Source organism: Neofelis nebulosa, chromosome 12 (assembly GCF_028018385.1).
Source record: "Neofelis nebulosa isolate mNeoNeb1 chromosome 12, mNeoNeb1.pri, whole genome shotgun sequence".
Classification (NCBI taxonomy): domain Eukaryota; kingdom Metazoa; phylum Chordata; class Mammalia; order Carnivora; family Felidae; genus Neofelis; species Neofelis nebulosa.
The window spans coordinates 78,425,968-78,452,841 of record NC_080793.1 but is presented as its reverse complement, the minus strand read 5'-3'; the positions used below and the strand labels follow the sequence as shown (position 1 = coordinate 78,452,841).

The window sequence follows — 26,874 nt, the reverse complement described above, 5'->3', positions numbered from 1 at the left end:
CATCTATTTCTGTATCTGCAAAAAAGGGGTGTGATGCCAGTTCTGCTCCTTCCACAGCCTTGCTTTTCCCTCACTCTCCACCTTGGACGGAGCGTCGGAAGAACAGCTAGAGCCACAGCCTAAGGTCAGCACAGCCGGACGGCGGCATGGAGCACGCGCTGGCTGCCCCCCGCTCGTGAGCTGGCTTGCCTCCTTGCCTGGCCTCCACCAACCCAGAACAGAAAGCTTCATGTTTCCCTGACTCGGCCCTCGTCTTCCCGGCCTCCTCGTCTTGCTCTCTTCAAAGCAGAGAGGGCACATGATGTAGTCCGGCAGATGATTTTTCTGTCCTTCTTTGTGTTAACATTAAAAATGTGTGTGCGCGTGCATATTTGAGCGGCATGCGGATTGTGGCCTGGCCCCCGTCCCGCCGCCAGCTAGCTGCATGGGGTTGGGCAGGTCACCAGCTCTGGTTTTAATTTCCATACCAAAATACGTTATGTTGGGCCAGCTGCTGCTGCTCCAGCATTTTAGGATTCGATGTACTACCACAAGCATATCCTTAAAAGGTAACTTGGGTTTGAATCTCGCCCTCTACTGTGACTGTCTGCATATGAGGTCCCTTTTTAATTTCCTCCTGAGATCAAGAACGATGAAACCTTCCTCTAAGTTCACCTAAGGGACTGAGGTTACTCATGCACAGAAGAGTGAAGACTTCAGCAGGTTCGCTCCCTCCAGTATAGAAGAGCGAGTGCCTTCTGCAATAGATACAAAGTCCCATTCACTGCACGGGTAAGAGGAGCCGTGGCCAGAAAGGAGGCACTCGTAGCCTTCATTTCCAAGTCCTGATTTATTCCTCACTGAGAGTAGTAAGCAAAAAGACATTTATCTCCTCTCAGAGTGCTTTGAATACTTCCATTTTTAATTTTTTTAACGTTTATTTATTTTTGAGAGAGAGCAAGAGCAGGCAGGGGACGGGTAGAGAGAGAGGGGACAGAGGATCTGAAGCAGGCTCCATGCTGAAAGTGGAGAGCCTGACACGAGGCTTGAACTCACAAACCGTGAGATCATGACTTGAACCGAAGTCGGACGCTTAACTGACTGAGCCACCCACACACCCTGAATATTTCCATTTTTAATGTCTGTTAAGGGTTTTCTTTTCCCCTTTAAGATAAAGCCTCTCTCTGACCTACTTCCCCAACCTGAAATGGGGAGAAAAGTCCCCATTGATTTTCAGTGTGTAATAATTTTCAATCAGCAGGGACATCCCTCTGTGCTGGGGGAAGGGGTGAAGTGGGTATTTCACAAATTCTCGGAAATGATGTTTGAAAAATTGTGTCTACATTTTTATTCTAGAAAAAAATTCCTATTGTTTTGATAACAGGAATTTGGAATTACAGCCATCGGTGGGTTGGGCGTCTGACTCTGGCTCAGGTCATGATCTTGCAGTTTGTGAGTTCGAGCCCCGCGTCAGGCTGGCTACTGTCAGCACAGAGCCTGCTTTGGATCCCCTCTCTCTCTCTCCCACTCTCTGCCCCTCCCCTGCTCATGCTTTCTCAAAAATAAGAAACATTAAAAAGAAAAAGATAAAGAAAAAAAAGATTGTGGCAGGCACTTTCGATTTCTCACCTGTTCCCTCCTCCTTCCTTGCTGAAAGAGGCTTGATTTTGTTCCCGTGGCAGCATTCCCAGACAATGAATCATAATTGGTTCAAATGTGACATGACACCCTCTATCTAGCCTCCCTTTGCAGTGAGAAGTGGCCACGTGAGCCAGCTCCGGCTCCAGGGACATACGAAGTCTGCAGGGAACACTGTTGGGTGACTCTGGAAGGCACGTGGCCACCTGTGTGTGCCTCCTGACACCATCGTCCTTCTTGGTTACTGACACTATCTTGGGAGTTTCCAATGCTTCCCTGTGACCTCCTGGTGATAGGTCCACAAGTCCAGGGTGGAAAACCCTGGCTTTTTTTCTCCTGACATTTTTGAGTCGCTGCAAAAGCGAGGTGCCATATAAAATATGACACCCATATAAAATATGACACCCAGGGATTTATTTATACTAAAGTTATTGATAAAGAGCTACGGTTTACCTGAAATTCAAATTTACCTGTGCGTCCTCTAATTTTGTTGTTTTTTCCCCCTAAATCTGACAACTCGATGTGCAAACCCTGGACTGCCTGCCTTAAACTTCCTTCTTTTGTAAAAATAAATAAATAAATAAATAAAATAAATCCCAATGAGTGTAAGTTACTACTCCTCGAATAAGATATTGGTTGCATGTGAATCCATTCCTGATGTAATAGGAAGTTATAAAAAGTACCCGCTACTTTTTTGTGTGTTCACCATAAGCCAGACACTGCTGGTGAGCAGGGGCGTGTCTGTAACTAAGTCACAGAGGTCAGACCTGCCTTCATGGAGCTTCCATGTAGCTGGGGAGATAGCCACTAAATGAGCGGTTGTGTAGGGGGCAGGACAGTTACAATTGGGATGAGTGCTGCGACGGCCAGGTAGGGCAGCTTTGAGAGCATCTGTGGAGGGAAGGATGAGAGAAGTCCTCCATGAAGCAGGATGTCTGCCTCTGTGGAGGGACAGGTTGGTCGGAGGGAAAGGCTGTGGCACTTGCTCCGAGTGTCGGGAACAGCCTGGGTGCCCGCCATGAGGCAGGAAGGGCCCTGGTAAGTTTGAGGGCAGGAGGTCTCAGCACCGAACAGCAATGGACTGAATGATGGGCAATGAGAATAGAGAGGCAGGCACACTGAAGCTAGTTCAGGGAATGCCCTGGGGGCCGTGTGAAGGATTTTGAACATGATCCTTATTCTACGCTACACCCATGCTAAGTACTGTTGATATTCCCCTTTTACAAAGAGGAAATGAAGACTTTGAATAGTGTGATCCAAGTCATATAGCTATTAGGTGGAAGAACTGCCAGGGTTTGTTTTTTTTGTTCTTTTTTGTTGTTTTGTGTAGTACGTGTGACCAAAAAAACCCCTTCCCTAATTGCCACTGAGGACAAGCTAGTTAGAAATATAGAAATAGTGAGAGCTGATCAAATGAGTTACAGTTAAAGTTAGTGTAACAATACATTTCTATTTGTAAAGACTGAGAGGATTGTGAGCAATCTGTTTGTTAAAAAAACAAGAGGTTGATCAGTATAATACATGATTTAAATTCCAGTATTTAAAGAGACCTCAAAACATCATAGAATTCAGATCTCCTGTCTCTTCCTTTCAATCAAAGGTACTACTTATCATCTAAGTAACTGTAACTGATTTCTGGGACTTCAAACCACTGGTTTGACAAAACCCAAAATAAAACAGAAAATATACCATTTGTAACAAAGTAGCAACACAAGAGACACAGCGACCCAGTGGTTTTACACATATGCAAGGAACAGGAAAAGCAGCCACAGCGACAGAACCCACACAAAAAAGACATTACAGCAAATTGTTGATTCGCTCAATGTGACTGCTACTCCTGGTAAAGCCTTCATTTGCAGGAAATAGGAATCGATACGGGATGGTAATGAAGATTATAAAAAAATTAAAAATAGAAAAATATCAGCATGCTTTGGGTAAATCCTTTGTGATCCTTGTATGTGTGTATATCTCTATACACACATTGCACACATATATACCTACACACACAGAGACACACACAAACATAATGGATTACACCTCTACTGGATTGTGATGTAAACCTTATTTCGTACTTGGTCCTATTTGGAGAAGTTTGATGATCATTGGTCTAGAGGAACTGACTCGTTAGTGAGCTAATGCTGTATCTCTGCACTCCTTGGAGAGAGAACAACTCATCAAGGTACATTCCCGTCCAGTGGCACGGATCCCTATTTACTGTTCCTCACGTGGCGGAAATCATATGTGGTAACACAAACGAACGAACTACAGTTGTCATCATACCAAAGTACATATTGTATCTTCATGCAGGTTCTTGAATAGAGGCCTTCGAGTTTCCTAATTCATCCCTGAAGGGTTCAGTGCACTCCATCTTTACGTTGTCACGTGCAAACCTTGGGAACAAATACAAGCAGAAGAGAAATGAATAGAGAATTCCAATTTCCATTTTATTAAATCTTTACACTATAAACAGTAAATCTTAACGTTAACGTCACAGGGATTCTGGGACCAGAAATGCTGGTTTTCCACAAAGAACTAAATAGAGGCCAAGTCTCATTCTTTTAATCCTTGATTAAATTTAAGCCTATCTGAAGATATCAGATACCCAATATCATTTGCAATTGGTATAATAATCATTGGCTTAAAAGAATGAAATAGTTTGAAAATTAGAAGAATATCACAAAGGGTGGCTGGCTGTACTAGAATTATTGTTTTGGAATGTTATCCTTGATTTGGGAAAAGTGTATAGGTACCTTTAATCTTTTTTCATAAACCAAGGAAGCGTATGTGAGCCTGACTTTGGGACTTTGGCTTGAAACTCAATGATAAACCTGTTGTATTTGTGCTACATAGTTTGTGTTGGAAAAACACACATTTTTTGGTGTAGTCATCTCTGAAGTATGTAATTATAAAAATGATTACAGGGCGCCTGGGTGGCACAGTCGGTTAAGCGTCCGACTTCAGCCAGGTCACGATCTCGCGGTCCGTGAGTTCGAGCCCCGCGTCGGGCTCTGGGCTGATGGCTCGGAGCCTGGAGCCTGTTTCCGATTCTGTGTCTCCCTCTCTCTCTGCCCCTCCCCCGTTCATGCTCTGTCTCTCTCTGTCCCAAAAATAAATAAAAAAAAAAAAAAAACGTTGAAAAATGATTACAGTCTTTGACCAAGCAAGTGCTACTTCCAAAAAATTTTAATTGTTTTTAATGTTTATTTTTGAGAGAGAGACAGAGACAGAGCATGAACGGGGGACAGGCAGAGAGAGAGGGAGACACAGAATCCGAAGCAGGCTCCGGGCTCTGAGCTGCCAGCACAGAGTCTGACACGGGACTTGAACTCCTGAACCATGAGAACATGACCTGAGCTGAAGTCGGATGCTTAACTGACTGAGCCACCCAGGTGCCCCTGAAAAATTTTAATATAATTCAAGAAGAAAAAAACAAGTGATATAGGCAGATATTTTTATAGCACATTATTTGCTAATGTGAAAAACTTACGATGGCACTAAATGTCCAGCAATTGTGAAATGGGTCATTAATCCTATGATAATGTGGACTACTGTATTAGATAATTATACTACTATTACCTTTAATTGGACATATTTTAAATTCAGTGTATAAAAATACCAAAAAGAAAATACACACATTTTATTAAATTTTTATTTTGCAATTTCTTATTCCTTAGATTTGAAATGTAACATAGGACATCTTTCTTCTCCACTGAGATGTCAAAGCCAAGTCTTATAATGCACTTTTTTTTTTTTTCAACGTTTTTTTTTTTTTTTTTTTATTTATTTTTGGGACAGAGAGAGACAGAGCATGAACGGGGGAGGGGCAGAGAGAGAGGGAGACACAGAATCGGAAACAGGCTCCAGGCTCCGAGCCATCAGCCCAGAGCCTGACGCGGGGCTCGAACTCACGGACCGCGAGATCGTGACCTGGCTGAAGTTGGACGCTTAACCGACTGCGCCACCCAGGCGCCCCTTTTTTTTTTTTTTTAGAGAGGGAGAAAGAGCATGTGAGCAGGGGGAGGGGCGGGGGGGCGGAGGGGAGGGAGAGAGAGAGAAGGGGGAGAGAGAGAGTGAGAGAGAGAGAGAGAGAGAGAGAGAGAGAGAGAGAGAGAATTTTAAGCAGACTCTACGCCCAGCACGGAGCCTGACTCAGGGCTTGATCTCACAACCCTGAGGTCACGACCTGAGCCAAAATCAAGAGTCAGACACGTAACTGAGCCACCCAAGTACCCCCTTATAATTCACTTAAAAAAAAAAGTTTTTTAAGTTTATTTATTTTGAGAGAAAGAGAGAATGAGTGAGCAGGGGAGGGGCAGAGAGAGAGAGAGGGAGAGAGAGAATCCCAGGCAGGCTCTACGCTGTCAGCACAGAGCCCGACATTGGGCTTGAACTCACCAACTGTGAGATCACGATTTGAGCCGAAACCAAGAGTTGGGCCCTTACCTGACTGAGCCACCCCAGGGCCCCTATAACTCACTTTTAATGAGCAAAACAGAACTCAGCCTTGACTCCTTTCACTGGGAGAGCTGTTTAGTTTTGCTCAGTTTCATTTTATAATAAGCTCTATAAAGCTCCTTAAATAGTAAATACTAATGTAAAAACAGAAAAAACCATGGCAAGTAACCATGTAACCATGTAAAGAGACTGATGGGAACAGCAAAAATATTGACTGTGTCCTCATTAAAATGGTAACACTGCTGATTGGTGGGAATTTAAGTGATTTTTTTTTTTTTTACATAAAAACCTTTAAAAAATAATTAATATGCTTTTATAAGGAGATGGAAATACACACTTTTCCCCTTTTTCCTTCCTGCATGTGGGAGCCGATCTCCCGCCAACCTTTTCTAGCTCCTACCCAGTACACGTGGCAGAGTCGGGCTCCTTTGAAAACGTAACAAGTGTGCCAAAAAGAAAACCATCGCCATGAAAATAAACATTCTCAAAAGGACTCTGAACGTTCCGATGGCTAGCCTGCCTTGTCATTGTGAGAATGGGTAACGACTGCATTTTGCCTCAAACACTGAATTTAAATAAGGATTAAATTAGAACTTTATGTTTCTCACTCTCCTGGGTCATTTGTTTCATTAATAATTAAATTCAATCTCTGTTTCCCTCTTGTTATTATTACTTTACCACAATTATGATTTTATGTGCTTAGAGTGGAAATTGAATTCAGCAGGTTTAGGAGATGTTACGCGAGGCCTGCAGAGTAGTGCTTAGAAACACGGGCAAGGCCTCCCTGCCAGCTCAGCCCCTGACTGTGGGTTAAACCAGGCCACACTGAGGATCCCTCCAGGAGGCTCTGCCAGGGCACCGCGGTTTAAGAACTGGGAAGGGGGGGGGGTACTATAAATAATACCAGAACTTACTAAGGCAACTGGAAAAAAAAACAAAACAAAACATAGATCTCAAGAGGTAAGAAAAGCTCATCTACTTTGGACTTTATAGCTTTTTTAACATTCTTTATTTTTTCTCCTACTTAACTTTACCCAATATCTAGGACACAAACGAGATAGCCTTAAAAGGCGAAGTTGAATACTCCTTACAAACCTCTAGGACGTAAGCAAGGGAAAAGGTGGGTGCCACACACGTGGACATGTACTTTCTTGTGGGCTTTCAGTGTCCATCAAAACATACCTGTTGTTCTTGGGCCTTGGGACAGATGGCACACGCTGGTGTGTGGTGTGGAACTAGGTGAGGTTTGCCTGAGCTATTTGCTTAAGGCTCCTTTCATCTTTATCAGGAGATGGGCAACAAGGCAACGCCACAGAGTAGGACTTAGTCACTAAAAAATGGAGGTGAGGGGCGCCTGGGTGGCTCAGCTGGTTGGGCGTCTGACTTCAGCTCAGGTCATGATGTCACGGTTCGTGGATTCGAGCCCCGCATCGGGCTCTGTGCTGACAGCTCAGAGCCTGGAGCCTGTCTCGGATTCTTTGTCTCCCTCTCTCTCTGCCCCTCCCCTGCTCATGCTCTTTCTCTCAAAGATGAATAAACGTTTACAAAAAGAAAAAAAAGAAAAAGAAAAAAAAAACAGAAATGGGCTTGAGCACTGGCCATTATTAAGAGGATGGAAAGGTATAGGTGTCCAGCAGCTAAAACACCCTGAACTATCTCACTAGGGCCAGAAAGGGAGCTGATAACCCTCAGAAAGAGGCCCTGGCTCAGGGGCTATGATTTATGAAGGCTGAACGCCCCCTTCACCCTACACCTCCTTATAGCCATTCATGTCAGTGCTGAGTTTCCCGGCCTTTCATCCAAGTAACAGATGGCAGAGGGAGTCCGGTATATCTGCCACGGACTGTAAGTTCCACTAGAAGAAACCTTAAAATGCTACTGAAATTTCTTCAAATGGGCTCCTGCCTCCGTGAAGGGCTGAGCCTGAAACCAGGAGTGTGGAGGACCAGTGGGCTGGCTGGCTGGGCTCAGTCCCCTTGTAAGACAGGGATTTACTGAGAACAAAGGAAATCTAATTCTTATTAGAGATGATGACATCTGGACTAGGGTAGTTAAATGCATGTAATATTCTCCACTGCAGGAGTGACTCATACCCACCTCTCTTGAATGAGCATTTTGCATATATTCACCATGAAAACCCTGTTAGTTCAAACAGTTCGAATATAACAGCAGGTAGGTCTAGAGTTTTGTTCTCCCTGCATGCTTTTTCATCCTTCTGGTTTCTACCGCGTGCTCTGCTTTCCCTTTGGGGAATTTCTCCCCCTAAACAAAAGGCCTTAAGAGAGGCATTCAATTACAAGATGTGCGCATGTTCCAGTCCTAGCCAATCAGAGTATGCCATCTCCCTGGCCAAAGTGATTGGGTTAGCACAAGGCATGTGACCCAAGCAGGACCAATCAAAATGTTCCCTGAGAATTTTTAGCTCGGCTAAAATGTAAAAGTGCTTTTTTTTTTCATTTCTTTTTTTTTTTTTTTTGTCCTTTCATACTGGTTTTTTTTAAATATATGAAATTTATTGTCAAATTGGTTTCCATACAACACCCAGTGCTCATTCCAAAAGGTGCCCTCCTCGGTACCCATCACCCACCCTCCCCACACTCCCACGCCCCATCAGCCCTCAGTTTGTTCTCAATTTTTACGAGTCTCTTATGCTTTGGCTCTCTCCCACTCTAACCTCTTTTTTTTTTTTTTTTTCCTTCCCCTCCCCCTAAAAGTGCTTTTAAAAAAACCATTTAAAATAAAGAATTTTAAACACATGCTAAAACAGTGAGAATCACATATAAACCCCTGGGAACCCAAAACCCAGCTTCAACATTTATCAACTCATGGGAAATCTTGGGAAAGGATTAATGGTCTTTTTCTACTGTTGAGCCTAAGAGGCTGTTCAGCCTAGGCGTATGGTGCTGCCACAGCCATCATATCTGTCAGTAGAGAGAGTCTGACTTCAAAATAAACCCAAACAGAACGCGGAATTGTGGCAGAGTCTTGAAGATGACATTTGAACCAGCTTGATCCAGCGGAGCCTGAAGCCACCGCTACCCCTGTACTTTCTTTGTGCTTAAACTAGATAAAGGAAAAGTTTCTGGTACTTGCAAAATGTGTCATCTTATATGAACACCTTAAGGAAACATTCAATAAATATTTTTTAACATCTTGTGCTTATTTTTGAAGTATTTGGGAAAATAAATTCATGGGAAATCTTCTAGAAGAATAAAGGAGACGGGGAATTCTTGACATATTAAAATGAGATCACCAGCATTTTAACTTCACTCTGCTCAAAGGATAATTTCAGTCCCATTGAAATAACATCCATCTACTAAACAATTTAAACGACATAACATAAACATATTTTCACCCTTAAATAAAAAAAACCTTATAAACAAAATAATCAAGTCCCCAAGCCCATTCAGAGTCTCTGATTCTGAATTATCTTCAAAGCAATGAATATTATCATTCAAAGCAATGAATGATATAATCACTCCTATATTAGCATTCTGGTAAGCCACTCTTGGGTATAAAATGAACTGTTTTCCTGGCTGTTCCTTCACCATCCATAATACTTACACTTTTGCTTTGCTAGTTCTTGTATTAGATCTTCATACACTTCTTTAAAGAGGTCCTCTTCAGATTTTGTTCCATCTAGGTAAACTGGGAAGGAGAAAGGAGGGCGGATCGGTTAGTACAGGATTCTTACTCTGGCACTTGACATCTCTTAAGAATACGAATAGGTTTGGGGTGCCTGGATGGCTCAGTCCATGAAGTGTCTGATACTTGGGTTCAGCTCAGGTCATGAGCTCATGGTTTCATGAGTTTGAGCCCGCATCTGGCTCTGCACTGAGTGTGTGGGGCCTGCTTGGGATTCTCTTTCTCTCTCTCTCTCTGTCTCTCTCTCTTTCTTTCTGCCCCTCCCCCACTCACACTGTCACTCTCTCAAAATAAATAAATAAACTTAAAAAAAAAAAAGAATACGAATAGGTTTAAACAAAGAATGCAGGGCCATAATGTAAAAAGAAATTAATAGTCATTAAAGAGAGAAATAGATTACAGTCAGGAACAATAAGTTAAAAAAAATTTGGTTTCAGAAATGCATGCTAGCAGATGTGAAAGTTATTTTTTGAAAAAGCAAGAGTTACGTGGTACTGTGCATGTGGCACTTTAGGAGCACTGCAGAGGTGTCTCCCCAAAAGAATCAGTTAAGGGGGTGGTTCTCCAACCTACGTATGCATCAGGCTTGCCTATGAAGCTTCTTGAATCATGCAGGGGTCTGGGCTGTGCCACGTATGTACTGACTCAGAATTCTCCAGGCCCAGGAGATATTTTTACCCAAACTGGCATAGTTAATTTTGAAGAAAAAGTAGAAGCTATGTAGGTTAAAGGAAGGAAAGAACTCTTTAATCAGAAAACTGGAGGTAAGGGGCGCCTGGGTGGCTCAGTTGCTTAGGTGTCTGACTTTGGCTCAGGTCATGATCTCACAGTTCACGAGTTAGAGCTTGGGCTCGGTGCTGACAGCTCAGAGCCTGGAGCCTGCTTCAGATTCTGTGCCTCCCTTTCTCTCTGTCCCTCCCCTGCTCACACTGTCTCTTTCTCTCAAAGATAGATAAACATTAACAAAAATAATTAAAAAAAAAAAGAAAACTGGAGGTAAGAGATAAACTTGTCTGTTAAGAAAAGGATGCACAGTTTGGAAGGGCTAGAAGCTGGGAGGTCGGAACACTGTAGGGATGAGATTTTAGAGCAAGGCTGTCTGTGCCTTAGTCTTTAGGGGCCCTGAAGTATGTTTGGATTTTATACCAGAAAGCTGGAGACTCTGAAGGTATTTCAGCAAAGGGGGCATGGTTAGAGTGGCATTTGAGATGGAGAGGGAGAGTGCCGCTCCGTATCTATTTCGTCACCCTGTTCTACTGAGCACACGCGTCCAACATCACACCCTCTGCATCCACCCTCACATAGCCAGGGGAATCGCACTAAAACAAGAATTTGATATCAACTATGTCCTTGTTTAAAACTATTTTTTCAGTTTACTCATTTTGAGAGAGAGAGCGAGTGCACGAGCAGGGGAGGGGAAGAGAGAGGAGAGAGAGAATCCGAAGCAGGCTCTGCGCCGTCAGCGCAGAGCCCCATGCGGGGCTTGAACCCACAAACCGTGAGATCGTGACCTGAGCTGAAGTCAAGAACAAGACACTGAGTCACCCGGGTGCCCCTACCATGTCTTTGTTTAAAACCTCTCTGTACAGGGCTTCCCACTTCTCCCAGGATAATGCCCCAAGTCCTTAACGGGCCTGGTAGAGTTTAGATCTTCCCTGTGTCTCCAGTATCACCTCTCTCAGTTTTCTCTACCAAAAATACACCAACCTTCTTTCAGGTGCTACTCGCTCCTTTGTGTCCCTGGTCTTTTCGAGTACTCTCTAGAGTGATCTTCTGTCTACCGACCTATCTCCCTTTGTCCATTTAAACCCTTTAGAGTGTGGCTTAAGAGGCTTCTTCAAGGAAGCCTTCCCTGATTGCTGGGCCTTGGGCCGTCCCCCTGGAACTTGGTGGCACAGCACTTGGCATAGCTAGAGAGGACATGCTCGTGCAGCCAGGATCTTTAACGGCTGTTTCCTGGACAGAATGTTGGCTCTTACAAGTGGGGGCAGGTTTTGTCTTACTTCCCTTGACATCAGCAGGACACTGCCTTACACACAGAAGACATTCACTCAATATGAGTTTCATGAATGACCACCTAGAAGCTGACAGGCTTTGACGAGAGTTGAAGACCGAGAAACAGAAACCAGTAGCTCCTACTGTGGAAGCAGAGGAGCCCAGAGTGTTGTGGCTTAGAAGGATCCTTTATTATGTAATCCACGAGGAAAAAACCTCCTAACGTCCTTGCTCTTGTGGACTTAAAGGCAAAGACAAGTAAATGCCCTCTGTAGAGGGAGAAAAGGCGCTTACCAATCTCCCACGTGATCTTCTCCATTTCTCGTCTGTGCTTTAGATACATGGGCCACACGTGGCCATCAAAGTACCCTGGGGTGTCTGGAGGCTCGTAGACTCTCGTACTATCAAAACACACAGGAAACTTTATACTGATGGAAACACACAATTGATAAACTAACAGTGGTCAGGATAATGGGAAAATCACTGAGACTTAATATAAACAGGATTAAGAGCATACATACATTTTAGATTCAGTGCTACTTACAAAGACAATAAAATGGATTTACTTTCCGGGTTCCAAAAACATTATTTTTGTAATTCGCTACCATTCATAATTATTTGCCTACGCTTCAGTGCTTTATAAAAAAATCAAGGGCAAATATCAACATAAATAATGACAGAGGAACTGATATGTTGGATTAAGCTTTCAATTAACTGGTGTCCTTTGTGGCTATAGCAGAACAATGGTTCACAAATTTAAAATTATAATCAACATGGGACTGGCTCACTTGAAGATTTAGGACAGAGAAGTCAAATGGTTTGTCGAAAGGCCTTTTCTTGGAACAGTAATTTGCAGGGTGCCTGGGTAGCTCAGTCAGTTAAACGTCCGACTCTTGATTTCAGTTCAGGTCATGATCCCATGGTTGTGGGACTGAGCCCCACATGGGATTCTGCACTGACAGCTCGGAGCCTGCTTGGGATTCTCTCTCTCTATCTCTCTCTCTCTCTCTCTCTGTCTCCTCTTCCCCTGCTCACGCCCTCTCTGTCTAAATAAATAAATAAATGTATGTTAGAAAAATAATTTGCATTAGTCCAGGTGGATGAGCATTTATGTAACAAGGTTTTGCTCTTTATGTAGAAGAGATGAGGCCTTGTTGACATATACACTGCTCAATAATGTTCTTTCCTTGTTTTTCCTACAATTTTGTCTTTTAAAAAATTAAAAACATGTTTTTGCTTAAAAAATTTTATTTTTTGTTGAAGTACAGTTGACACACACTAGTTTCAGGTGTGCAACACAGGGATTCAACGTGCCTATATGTGACTCCATGGTCACCATGAGTTAGCTGCCATCTGTCACCATACAAGCTGTTCTAAATACAACCAACTCTATTCCCTATGCTGTACTTTTCATCCCCATGCATATTTTGTCTTTGGAATTCCAATCCACAAAGGTGATACCAAAACTCACCTCCTCCTCCTCTTACATTCTTCATACGGAATGGTCAGAAAGTAGCTTCTGTTCCATAGTGTGTCGAGGGGCCTAAAATAACAGCATATTTACTTCGCAAGGTTTCCCTTCCCCCACCCCCCCCACCATTCACTAAAGGTCAGTATAAGGTTGAGGATGCTTACTTATAATTAAAGAGAAGGAAGCCTTCGACGATCAATATGGGAATTTCCTCGGCACTTCCAGAGTCTGTTGATGCCAGGGACTGTCCTTGGCTTTCCATCCAGCAGGAAATGGTGGACATCATTTTTTCCATATTGAGCGCTTCAAGAACTTCAAGTAAATGTACAAAAATACATGAAATGAATACAACAAAAGTTTTATGATGTGGCTTTGTATGATGAGTATGTCTAGGGCTCTATAAATACATAAAATAATACTATTTCATTTACCTTTCAAAGTAGCTAATAAATATTTTAGACAAATTTAAACTCTATTATTGACAAAGTGATATGTTTGAAATATTTAAAACAAATTTTTTAAATATTTATTTTTGAGAGAGAGAGAGAGAGAGAGAGAGTGAGCGAGTGCAAGTAGGGGAGGGGCAGAGGGAGAGGGAGACACAGAATCTGAAGCAGACTCCAGGCTCTGAGCTGTCAGTACAGAGCCTGGTGCAGGGCTCGAACCAATGAACCTGGAGATCATGACCTGAGCCAAAGTCAGACGCTCAACCGACTGAGCCACCTTGGTACCCCGAAACATTTTTAATATGTGAAATTTCAAATACATACAAAAGTAGAGTACGATGAATTCCCATGGCCCCATTACCAGCTTCGACAATCATAAACTCATGGCTAATCTTGCTTTATTTATAATGCCTGTTCCCCCTGTGACTACATAAAAGTTTAATATTTTTGATAACAAAGTATCTATAAATTAGTTTGAAATATAAATGATATGCTGGGGAAAATACCTGCAATGTATTTCACAACATCTTTAATATATAAAGGGTTCTTATAGGCAAATAAGAGAAAAATCATTAAAAATTTTATAAAGGGACATGAATATGTCCTTTTCAAACTCTAAACTGCGTATACTTTTTGAGCTTACAATTATAATTCTGCAAAAGTATTCTACAACACTGATTCTCAAAGTATAGTACGTAGACCAACAGCATTGGTATCACCTGGGAATTTACCAGAATTGTAATTTCTGAGCCCTACTCTGGAACTACTGAATTGAGCCATCTGGACTTGGGTTTTTTAGTGGAAGGTTTTAAAATTATCGATTAATTTATTTAATAGACATAGGACTCTTAGGATTTTCTCTTCTGTTATTAGCCTTGGTAACTCGCATTTTCCTAGGAAATTGTCAATTTCATTAAAGTTTTCTAATTTAGTTACACAGAACGTCCATAATATGCTCTTATCTTTTTAATGTCTGTAGGCTCTGTAGTGATGCTACCTTTGTTGTTTTTGATATTTGTAATTTGTGCCTTCTCTTTTCTTCTTGATCCGTCTTGTCTAATCTGCTTAGGGATCAGATTCTTGAATTTGTAGGTTTATGTCTTATGCCAAATTTATGATGTTTTACCTACTTCTTTAGAACCACACTCTTCCTCCTTTCCTTCTGAGACTCCAATGATATGAATGTTAGAGCTTTTGTTATTGTCCCATATTTCTGTTAATTTCTTTTCAGTCCATTTTCTCTCTGTTGTTCAGATAAGAGTAATTTCTACTGTTCTGTCCTTAAATTCAGATTCTTTCCCCTGTCATATTTATTCTGCTCTTGAGCCCATTTGGTGAGTTTTAAAATTTCAGTTTACTGTATGTTGTCAATTTAAAAATTCCTATTTGATTTTTACCTCTTCTATTTCTTTACTGAGGCTGTCACATTTCTCACTTGATTCAAGAATGTTCACAGTTGCTAGCTGAAGCCTTTTTATGAATGCTGCTTTAAAATCCTTGTTAGATAATTCCAGCATCTGTGTAATCATGGAGTGGTTGTTGATTTCTTTTGTCATTCAAGTTGAGAGTTGCTTGGTTCTTGATGTAACAAATGAATTTCAGTCTCGTCCTGGAAGGTTAGGGTATTATGTTGTGAGGCTCTGGATCCTATTTGATCTTTTTTTTTTTTTAGTAGGTAGTTACCCTGTTTAGGTGTGGTATGCAGGTTCAGGTGGGGATGGGTGGTCATCCCCCTGCTAAACCTCACCAACATGGAGTGGGGGCAGCCACGAGGGGAGATGCGGGTGTAGCTTCATTGTTGCTTGGTGAGGACAGACGTTCAGCTCTCAACTGCATCCTCCTGACAGTAGCTGATGCTCCTCGGGTGGGGACAGTGGAGTCTCACCACCTCCACCACCACCTCCCACCGCGTCATCCTGTCTCTGCTGTGGGAATCCAGCTCTCTGGCTCCAGTGATAGGACCCCGGTGGGGTCCTTGCCTTGCTGGTGCCGGATGGGTCCAGAAGTCTTGCTCGCTAGTCCCTGCTGACACCGTGAGGGGACGACGGTTTTTCCCTCTGTGTTTAGCTACAATAGGGTGGATATTATCAAAATGATACTCGATTTGAGTAGGCCATCCTTTTCCCGGTCCTTTGACTAGAGGGAACAGGTTTCTTGGGGCTTTTTTTGTCTGCACCTATTGATGATTCCATGTTTCACACCCTTCCAGTACCCCTTCCTGGATATATGACAGGTAAAAAGAAAACCCACAGAATCACAGTCATGCCCTTCCTCAAGTCCTGAAGGCCCTAGGCGTTCGGCTCCCTTCTTTTCATCTTCGAGTCTTCCTTTGTTTGTCATGTTCCATCGAGGATTTTCAATTATAAGGGGGAGGAAGAGCAAGGAATGGGGCCAATCCAACTTAGCTGCAACCAGAAATACCATTAGTTTTAATATATTTTCATTACTGTTCAGTTAAAAGGATCTTCTGATTTTCACTGCGATTTATTCTTTGGCCCACGGGATACACAGAAGTGCTTTGCTTCAGATGAAATGTGATGACGTCTGGAATTTACTTCAAAAAATATAGAAGGAGAAGGTAAGGGTACAGATGAAATATAAATTGGTCAAGAGTGCATCATTTAGAAGTTGAATCCATGAGAGTTCATTATACTTTTCTGCCAACTTTTGCATATGCTTAAATTTTTCCAGAATGAAAGGATACTGATTAATTTCTAAACGCTTGGGAGTTTTCTGCTTACTCTTTTGTTACTGATTTCTAATTCAGTTCTCTGTGATTAGAAGATACCTCTATATTATTCAAGTTACTGAAATGTACTAGGAATTGCTCCATGCCCTTGCATACGCTCTCTATTTTACTTAATGTGCCCTGTATTCTTAAGAAAATCAAAATGTGTATTTTGCTGTGATTGGCTACGTGTTCCATATATGCTAGTTCAGTTAAGTTTGTTAATTGTGTGCTTCAAATCCATTATACCCTTATAGTTTTTGTCTGCTTTTCCCACTAGTTACTGAAGAAGTTGTATTAAAAATCTCCCACAATTGGGGTGCATGGGTGGCTCAGTTGGTTAAGTGTCTGACGTTGGCTCAGGTCATGATCTCACGGTTGGTGGGTTCAAGCCCTGCACCCGGCTCTGTGCTGACAGCCCAGAGCCTGGAGCCTGCTTCAGATTCTGTGTCTCCCTTTCTCTCTCTGCCCCTCCCCCACTCACACACATACTCTCTCTCTCTCAAAATTAAATAAACTTTAGGGGCGCCTGGGTGGCGCAGTCGGTTAAGCGTCCGACTTCAGCCAGGTCACGATCTCGCGGTCCGTGAGTTCGAGCCCCGCGTCAGGCTCTGGGCTGATGGCTCGGAGCCTGGAGCCTGTTTCCGATTCTGTGTCTCCCTCTCTCTCTGCCCCTCCCCCGTTCGTGCTCTGTCTCTGTCTGTCCCAAAAATAAATAAAAAAAACGTTGAAAAAAAAAAATTTTAAAAAAATAAATAAAAAAAAAATAAATAAACTTTAAAAAAAATTTTTTAAAATCCCACAATAATTATAGATTTATGTATTTCCCCATTTAGTTTTGTCAGTTTTTGCTTAACATATTTTGAAGTTATGTTATGAGGTGCATACAAATTTTGGATTGTTTATCTTCCTGTTGAATTAACTTATTTATCTCTTTGTTTTTAGTAATATATTAGTAACAGTATCTCTAGCGACACTCTTTGTGTTTACTTTGTCTGATATTAGTAGTTATACCAGATTTCTTTCAGTAGGCATTATTATTCACATGGCATTATCTTTTTCTAGCCTTGTCTACTTTTCTTTGTCTTAATATTTAAATATATCTCTTGTAAGGAGCTTTTTTTATTTTTCTTTCAATCCAGCTTGACAATCTTTGTTGTATTTTAGTTCAATTAATTTAATGTAGCTACCAATATATTTGGCTTAAATCTATCATCTTACTCTCATTTTCTACTTTTCCATATCTTTTGACTTCTTTTAAGTTCTCTGTTTTTTACCTCTTCTGACTTATTTTGTATGTATCAACTACATTTTATTTAAAAAAAAAAATTTTTTTTTTAACATTTATTTATTTTTGAGACACAGAGAGACAGAGCATGAACGGGGGAGGGGCAGAGAGAGAGGGAGACACAGAATCGGAAGCAGGCTCCAGGCTCCGAGCCATCAGCCCAGAGCCCGACGCGGCGCTCGAACTCAGGGACCGCGAGATCGTGACCTGAGCTGAAGTCGGACGCTCAACCGACTGAGCCACCCAGGCGCCCCTGTATCAACTACATTTTAATGATTCTATCTATTTATAAACTTGATACCTTTGTGTCTTTAAATTAGCCTTTTGGTGGTTATCATAAAGATTTCAACATTACCTTGATTTACTTTAAATTTGTGTACTTGCCTAAAAATTTCAGATTTTCCTTAACATAGACTCCTGGAAGTGGGACACTTGACACACAGCATGAATACATTAAGGACTTTGGGACATGCGTTCAGTCTCCCTTCCAGAAAGCTTATGTCAGTTGATATTTCCATTTATGAAAGTTTTTGTTTTATGAAGCCTGTGCCATCATTAGATAATTATTTCTTTACAAATCTGTTCACTTTGGGGCACCTGGGTGGCTCAGTCAGTTAAGGATCTGACTCTTGGTTTTGGCTCAGGTCATGATCTCAGGGTTTGTGATATTGAGCCCCACGATGGGCTCCATGTTGAGAGCGTGGAGCCTGCTTAGGATTCTCTCTCCCCCTTCCTCTCTGCCCCTGTCCTGCTCATGTGCACGTGTGTGGACACGGGCTCTTCTCTCTTAAAATAAACACTGAAAAAAAATCTGCTTGCAAGATAAGTGGGAAAAAATCATTTACAACTCTTTGGCTACTTCTGAGGTTGACTTTTTATTGTATATGTATTAATCGAATAACCTTTTGCTTTTGTAAAAAGCTTATTTATATCCTTGGACATTTTTCAATTAGAATATTAGTGTTTTTCTTATCAGTTTATAAGAAGTCATTCACATTAGAAATAATTCTTTGTCCGTTGTTGAAAATGGTTTTTCCTTGTTTAACTCTTACTTTTTAATAATCTTCCTTACAAAGCTTCGGTGCGGGGGCGGGGGGGGGGGGGAGGAAATGAAAAAAAATATCCTGGCTACAGTTCAAGACACAAGAACAGGCAGCGAGTCAAGGATTTTGCTTCTCTTAAAACTATCATGTGTCTGTAAGAACTGATTACACAACATCTTTCCTCTAAGGCCGTCAAAGTTAAAAATAACGAACACAGTTTATGGGTCTTTAAGAGAGTTGTTTCTGCTGCCAGCTTGCATAAACACTCAGTGATCATCTTGTTAGTTATCAAAGTTGATAAGACCATTAAATGTAGTTTGTTAGCATGACATTCTCTAGAGGAAAATAAATATTTTCTGACTTTATAATCCTTTGGCTTCAAAACAGTATTAGATTGGGCAAGGGAGCGAGGTGAATCCATCTAAAAAATATTCACTAACCTTTATGAGCAGTGGAAAGAAGAAACCAGCAGTCCGGTGCACCTTGGTCACTGGGAGGGAAGCCCACAGGATGAGCCTGGACTTTGTTCCAGACAAGACTGCAGGGAGGGGGTGAGAGTAGAGCTATGTGTGCCCCCCGGCAGGGATGAATATAGTACCAGCAAACATACCTTGTTCTAGCTTTAGAAAAAAAAAAATCTATTGTTCCAATGTTTTCAGTTTTAAATATAAAACTGGGGAAAAGGGGTTTCATTTATTTATTTATTATTCAAAAAAATTTTTTTAATGTTTATTTATTTTTGAGAGACAGAGATAGAGCATGAGTCGGGGAGGGGCAGAGAGAGAGAGAGGGAGACACAGAATCCGAAGCAGGCTCCAGGCTCCGAGCTGTCAGCACAGAGCCTGATGCAGGGCTTGAACTCACGAACCACGAGACCATGACCTGAGCCGAAGTCAGACACTTCACCGACTGAGCCACCCAGGTGCCCTGGGTTTCATTTATTTAAATAGTTGGACATAAATCAGAAACCTTTACAAAAGCATGTGTAGAGTAGAGCAGTGTGCTTGAGCACGTTTCGAGACTGTCTTCACAGACAGAGGTTTGAAACAGAAAATGAACATTTGTGCATGTTTCACAAACTCATCTACTTACCGTCATACTGCAGAAATCCATTTGCGTCTGTCTCTATCTCAGACTCTGGCTGAAAAAATAACGAAGCACCCATCAAAACTGTGCAGTGCAGAAATAATACAATTATAGAATGAAGAGGCGATAAACTTTTAGTAAACGCTTTGCATGAGGAGGATAAATAAAATCAGAGCCGCAACAATAAGTAATGCCATCTAGTGGATCAGTGACATTACTGCATGGAACCTGCCTTCACTACAAAAGCTGTATCGTTCAGCAAAGGCTTTCTGGACATAATTTAATCAACCGGCTACTAGGATTTTGTTGTGTTAAATGAATTACCTGAGAAGTTTTAGATACCTTAAAGAAATCATCCTGAGATACGATACTGCAGTTTGGGAGGTGTTTCTGCAAATTCTTAGCCAGTGTTGTCTTCCCGCCATTTGTCACACTGAACAAAAAAAAAAGGAAAAGAAAAAAAAATCAAAAATACCAAGAAGGAAGATGCATTTAATATAAACCATCTTAAAGTGATCTTAAAAAAAAAGGATATTTAAAACAATACGTATGGGATGCCTGGCTGGCTCAGTCGTAAGAGCATGTGACTCTTGACCCTGGGGTCATGAGTTCGAGACCCACACTGGGTGTAGAGATTACTTAATAAATAATTTAAAAAATAAATAAGGTAAAATAAAACCACATGCAATGTCTAAAAGAAATTATTGGGGCACCTGGGTGACTCAGTTGGTTGGGCATCGGACTTCAGCTGAGGACATGATCTCACGGTCTATGAGTTCAAGCCCCACATCGGGCTTTGTGCTGACAGCTCAGAGCCTGGAGCCTGCTTTGGATTCTGTGTCTCCCTCTCTCTCTGCCCTTCCCCTGCTCACACTCTGTCTGTCTCTCTCTCTCTCAAAAATAAATAAACATAAATGAGAAATTATTTCTTTCATAGATATGTTGGCAAAACCATAGCCCTAAGTAGATCTACCATAATAAATAAGAAATATACTGGAAAGGATGGAGGAGAAAGGAAACTAAATACTGGGCAAGTGAACTGGGTAATACTAAGGCTTAAAAATATAGCTACTATGTGGGAAGCAAAAGAATGTTCTGTGTGTACTGAAACATTCACAGGGTTCATATGCAAAACCATAGAATATGAGCAGCACTTTTGGTTCAAGTGTATAAAATTGCAGGCGGGTCATTGTGATTTTGTTTCCATGTAGTAGAGAAAAATGGAGGATGGGCTTATTACAAGCACTTAGCACACAACCACAGCTCTGCTGTGCTGCCTCCTTTCTCCTTAACCCCTCTCCGCTTTGGGGAGAGGTGGGAGAACCCATCGAAGCGTATCACATGCAGTCATCAAGGCTGGACTGTGACATCAAGGAGAATGGGGACCCTGACTAACTGCTCCGTGTGTCTACTCTTCCAGCATCTAATGCCACACACAGCGCTTCTCTAGTCATTTGGTCAGAGCTTTTCTCAACCTGGGGCTGACGTTTCTGAGGGTCTGTAGACAGACTCATAGACTTTGTGAACTTGAATGGGAAAGAGATTACATCTTTATTCTTACTATATTCTAACAGAACTTTAGCTTCCCCTTTAATTATGAATATAAGTAACAAACATCAGTAGTCTTTACAGTACCTGTGACTTTGTCACCAATAGAAATCATAGATATTTTCATATTATGGTACAGTTGGGGCAGATATCTTGAAGCATCATCGACAGTCATCATTATTTCAAATTTATGGCAGTTTTCAGACCTACCGCTGGATACTGTTATCTAATAAGTTAGTAAAGAAATGTATATATCACAATGCTACAATTTGTTTTGAAAATATTTTTATAACTGTATTTCAATATAACTGGTTTTTCCTCTGTATTCCTATGTTTTACTTTGTGCATTTAAAACCATTCCTCTAGGGGCGCCTGGGTGGCTCAGTTGGTTGAGTGTCTGACTCTGGATAAGGGCTCAGGTCATGATCCTAGAGTCGTGAGATTGAGTCCTGCACGGGCTCCGCGCTGAGTGTAAAGCCTGCTTAAGGCTCTCTCCCTCTCCCCCCTCCCCTCCTGGTATTCTGTCTCTTCTAAAAACAAAACAACAAAAAACAACAACAAACAAAACGTAACGTTACTTGAGGCAGCTCTTTCTGCTCACAGGTCCTGTTCCCATGCTACAATAAAACCACTTGGTTTCTCGGAAAACAAACAACAAAATATTATATTAAGTCAAGGCTTCATCATACGACCAAATGTCCACACTACAAAAGACTCTCTTTTGTTGTTTAAATGTTCATTTGTTTTTGAGAGAGAGAGAGTGTGTGTGTGTGTGTGCACGCTCAAGTGAGGAAGGGGCAGAGAGAGAGGCGGGGACAGAGGATCCAAAGCAGGCTCTGTGCCGTCAGCGGGACTGAACTCATGAGCCATGAGATCATGACCTGAGCCAAAGTAGGACGCTTCACCAACTGAGCCACCCAGGTGCCCTGATGGTACGAAAAACTCTTAACTGCACATTTATTTGCGAGAACCTGTGCTTAATCCCAGTTGAAAGAGTACAATATATTTAAAATCTAGAAAAGAAACTAACATTAATTCACCAAAATTGTTTATTGGATTTATTCAATATCACCTATATAACATACTTACAAAGTATAAGAAATAGGATTCAAGTTTTTCCAATTAACCTTAGAATACATAATTGGGTAGGATATGGGTGATCTTCTTGAAAAGACGGGAAAGTGGGGTGGGGTGTTACTTTTTGCCTTGAGAAAATACTGGTACAATTTTTTTCCCCCTTTTAACAAAAAAGGCCATAACCCATGTTGAGTTTATATAGTCCAGATTCTGAACTTTGGTTTAAAATAGAGAGTAAACAGGGATAACTTTATTATAGTATAAGCAACCTGGTTAGAAAATGCGTCGTGTTCTAGACTTATCCCTTTCAGATGAGACAGTCAAACCGACAGTAATTAGATCCCTTCTCATTGAGTTAGCTGGAGACAATGAAGAACAGGTACTCCGGTTTTGTAGACTTGGAGGAGAGAGACCAGGCAGAAGGCAGTCCAGGTGAGACAGATGGGAAAGGGAATTTAACAAGAATTTAACAAGTCGGAATTGAACAAGCTCAAGTCTAAGATCTACACTTGGAATCCTGCTCGGGTGACAGCTTAAGACTAACTCTTCCCTTTCAGCATGCTCAGAACCACCAGGCGCCAAGCTCACAACCACCTCACGTGCATTCCAACCTCAGGGCAAGAGTGTCCCGACAGGTGCATGCTTTATCCTACGATATGGGGAAGGAAAACGACTACCTACTCGGAGCCACTTCCGTCTTTGTTCATAACACCCAAATAAACGCACAAGTCCTGGTCCGTTTGTTTTTTTGTTACATAGCCAAGAGACAAGAGGGTTAAGTATATTTGGAATATGACAGAGCGCTAAGGAGGAGTTAAAAAGGCTATCCGTAGGTACTTAAACAAGAGGAAATCCATTCTGTAGCAGGTATATATTAATATTTCCATTTTAAAGTTGAGGAACCTAAGGATTGAAAAACCGTATACTCATAAAGCTTGCCCAAGATAACAGCTAGCAAGTAATAGCATACAAAGTCTAACTCCAAGGCCCATGGAGTTATATATATTTTTAATTTTATTTTTTAAAATTTACGTCCAAATTAGTTAGCATATACTGCAACAATGACTTCAGGAGTAGATTCCTTAGTGCCCCTTCCCCATTTAGCCCATCCCCCCTCCCACAACCCCTCCAGTAACCCTCAGTTTGTTCTCCACATTTGTGAGTCTCTTCTGTTTTGTCCCCCTCCCTGTTTTTATATTATTTTTGTTTCCCTTCCCTTATGCTCATCTGTTTTGTCTCTTAAAGTCCTCATATGAGTAAAGTCATACGATATTTGTCTTTCTCTGACTGACTAATTTCACTTAGCATAATACCCTTCAGTTCTATCCACGTAGTTGTCTATGGATGAATGGATAAAGAAGATGTGGTATCTATATACAATGGAGTATCACTCGGCAATCAAAAAGAATGAAATCTTGCCATTTGCAACTGCGTGGATGGAACTGGAGGGTATTATGCTAAGTGAAATTAGTCAGTTGGAGTTATATTTTTTAACATCACATTTTTTAACATGAAAATCTGATAAAGATTATATACCCCTTCCCCGGAAACGTGAATATCATCACACATGCATTACATTTTCAGGATCTTGACGGACTCTTGAACCCTTTGGAATCCCCACTATTCCTGGACGTCTTAACGTAATGATTATTTCATAGGGTAGCAAGTGGTTAAGTATACAAGAAAGATCCAACACTGAGTCTAGAGGAAGGAAGAAAGGTAGGAGCAGAGGTCGCTGCAGCCGAGTCTGGCAGGTGCTTCGCGGAAGCAGCACTAAAATGAAATCTTGGCACTTGCTGAGGAAGAGAGAGTAAAGAGGAGGCTTTCTCAGGGAGGTGTGGGCAGCACCCAGTGCACGTGGCAAGAAAGCCCGAGGCAGATATTGAGAAGAAGGGAATACGTAGAATGCAAGTTGGACTCGATGCTAGAGTAGACTGGGCAGCTGCCTCCCCAGGTGCACCCCTGCTTCCGAGGCCTGGTGTGGACTGACCCCGCTCTCAACTCCAGGGCAGGGCCCCGCTGGCCTAAGCTCATCAAGGCAGGTCCATCCCTTTGGCCACAGTGACTGTGTGCACGGGGTAGAGCTAGTGCCGTCAAAGGGAAAACCATGACTTACAGGGAGAAAGGCAGGCTAAGAAGAACAAAGTCTCAGGACCTACTGGTCCTTGTGACCAAAACATGGAGCCAAGTCTAGGACGAATCCAAGTGGAGGAAGACACAAAGGGACGGAAAGAAACAAGTCTTTGGGGATACCACGGAGCTCCCGGATCAAACCTCTCCTACAGCCTACCTGTCCCTGAAGCTAATGCATTTCTTTTATTACATATGGAATGGTCTTCATGCACCAGGATACTCAGAGTACATTCTGGGTGACTGATAACCACTGACTATTGTTCACTAAGCGAGAGAATAATTAAAACTTTTTTGCAAGACGATTCAACTGGCAGAGAGGTATGGAAAAAAGGTTAAGGGGGGGAGGGACTGGAATTTGGGAATGAGGGTCTGAATTAGGATGATGGCAGTGAGCGCAGAAGGGAAGGCGTGGACAAGAGAAGCCATGCAGAGAAAAACCGGAACTCTGGTTCTGGTTAGATGGGAGCCAGACCAGGCAGAGTTCTGCCACTGGATTCATCCCCTTTGACTTCTGATTACTTACCACAGTAATGTAATACAACAGCACAGTGATCCCCCCCAAATCACAAACTTCTAATTTTAATAGGCTCAAGTATCTCATTAATTGGACCATGCACCATGTGAATGTACCCAGAAGAAAGATGAACATAAAACAGTAGCAAAACAAATAATGTCCCTTGCTGTCTTATTTGCATGCACACCTCTGGTACCAGAGAGACTGGGCGACCATATAATTTAGGACACTTTTGAGAGGGAGAGGGGCACACAGCTAATAATTATGCCAGGGCAATAAGGACATAGGATAAAAAAGCATCTGATGTTTACTCCGGAAAAGAAATGATAAAGCAGGCAGATTTTGATTACTGAGGGTCCTGTTTCTCTGTTTGTAAGGGACTCTCTCATCTCCTGCTGCCATTTATAAAACAGCCAGTGGCCTGTTCCTTTCTTCAGGATTCAGGAATCCTGACTCCTCCTTCCCCACCACGTCTACAGGAAAACACCCTTTGGACATCCTGAGTACGTCCACCGGCTGTTTGTAGCAAAATTACTCACCCACTGATTCCCACGACAAATGTTTTCATAATTAGCTTTGAAAATCACGTCTTCGTAAAATTTCCTAAAAATTAAAAAAAAAAAAATTGAACGTGTATCACTTGGATATCTAAAGAAATAAGAGTCCTAAATTAGGAGAGCCAGCTGAGGGGGAAGGATGACCATGACCTCTGGGGAACCTCACCCTGGATTATCCACATTCAGGAGAAGAGCTTCAACTCATAACAGCTTCTCTGTCAGACTCACAACGGCTGGCGTGTGCTCCAGGCTTATAGGCCAGAGTCTCAGAGACCACACACGACGGAGGTTCATAACTTTGAAACTCAGTTTTAAGATTCAATCACCTGGAGATGACCCGTTTATTTCCCCAGTGGCAGGGAACCCACAGAGCTGGGGGGAAACGTCACTGCTGGCCAGAGGCAAAAGAAAGTGAATTCCCTTTAAGGGTACTATTTCCTCACTCAAAAATCAAAGTCCAGGGCCAGGGTAGACACACTTTTTCAGAAAAGGGCCAGGTAGTAAATATTTGAGCCTTTGGGAGGCAAGAGGCAAACTCAAAGTTATTATGAAGGTACTTCTACAACAAGAGAGAAAACAAGTTTGCATAACGGTTTTTTTTGACGGAAGTCAAAACGTAATAATGGAGTACAGTTTTGTTGTTGTAATACACATCTACTAACGAGAAGAATGGAATTCCTTTCTTACTGGGATAACACCTCTCTTGCTGGATTTCAAAGTTAGCGTTCCTAATCAGAAAACTGACTGCAAATGTTCAAGCCTAGGGCCAGGTTTTAGCCACAGGCCATTGTTTGTTGACCCCTCGTCTAGTGGGTGGAGGGCAGTTTCACACAAGGCCCCCTAAGGTTCAGTAAAGCAGTCCTATGGATATTCTAATGGAGTGTTTTCACCTCTTTACGTGAAAAGGAGGCGCAGCTGCAGGGAATCTCACAATAGTGCTTCCTGAGGGTTGCCTGAACTAATGCTGCTCTTTATTCTGGACTGGTCTGGTGGGGTGATCAGGGAGCTAATCTGGGCCACTGGGGTGAGTGGCCACGGAGCTGGAGACCCCCAGCAGCCCTCCCAATTCCCATCCCTGATCTGTGTCCAAGCGACTTATTTTCTTTCTTCTTTCCAAGCTGCTAAAAAGCACTTTATTACCAAGAGCAAAGAAAGGATGCCCATATGTGCTGGCTTAATTGTGAGGCTCTCATGCATAATAGATGTCATTTTTATTGATGTATTATTAATGGCTGTGAACACTGAGTGGCAAGGGCTCCTGGTCCCCCTGC

The 26,874-nt window shown here is 42.1% G+C and overlaps 1 protein-coding gene, 1 long non-coding RNA gene and 1 other non-coding gene across 11 annotated transcripts in view; 1 reads left to right on the top strand and 2 right to left on the bottom strand.

Annotated features, from left to right (window-relative positions):
• The window catches only part of NMRK1 (nicotinamide riboside kinase 1), a 49,601-nt gene that overhangs the window by 20,541 nt on the left and 2,186 nt on the right, over window positions 1-26,874 (bottom strand). For 5 of the 9 annotated variants that reach the window (XR_009251819.1, XR_009251820.1, XR_009251821.1 and 2 more), the window contains exons 2-8: window positions 25,586-25,649; window positions 19,781-19,829; window positions 13,348-13,495; window positions 13,184-13,255; window positions 12,007-12,140; window positions 9,637-9,720; window positions 3,898-4,007 (exon numbers count right to left, since the gene is read on the bottom strand). Coding sequence is in view for 4 of the 9 variants with exons in the window: in XM_058695675.1 (XP_058551658.1) it covers window positions 3,988-4,007; window positions 9,637-9,720; window positions 12,007-12,140; window positions 13,184-13,255; window positions 13,348-13,495; window positions 19,781-19,829; window positions 20,117-20,207; window positions 25,586-25,614 (627 nt within the window). In the remaining 5 variants the exon portion in view is untranslated. Of the gene's footprint in view, window positions 1-3,035; window positions 4,008-9,636; window positions 9,721-12,006; window positions 12,141-13,183; window positions 13,256-13,347; window positions 13,496-19,780; window positions 19,830-20,116; window positions 20,208-25,585; window positions 25,650-26,874 lie in introns of those variants that run through there. The other 4 variants (XM_058695675.1, XM_058695677.1, XM_058695674.1 and 1 more) reach the window with 4 other exon arrangements.
• Window positions 6,430-6,543, bottom strand: LOC131492284 (small nucleolar RNA SNORA12). Its single transcript, XR_009251988.1, has one exon. It is a non-coding gene; the product is annotated as a small nucleolar RNA SNORA12 (small nucleolar RNA).
• LOC131492058 (uncharacterized) lies at window positions 16,109-23,133 on the top strand. Its single transcript, XR_009251824.1, has 3 exons — window positions 16,109-16,207; window positions 22,774-22,831; window positions 22,957-23,133. It is a non-coding gene; the product is annotated as an uncharacterized LOC131492058 (long non-coding RNA).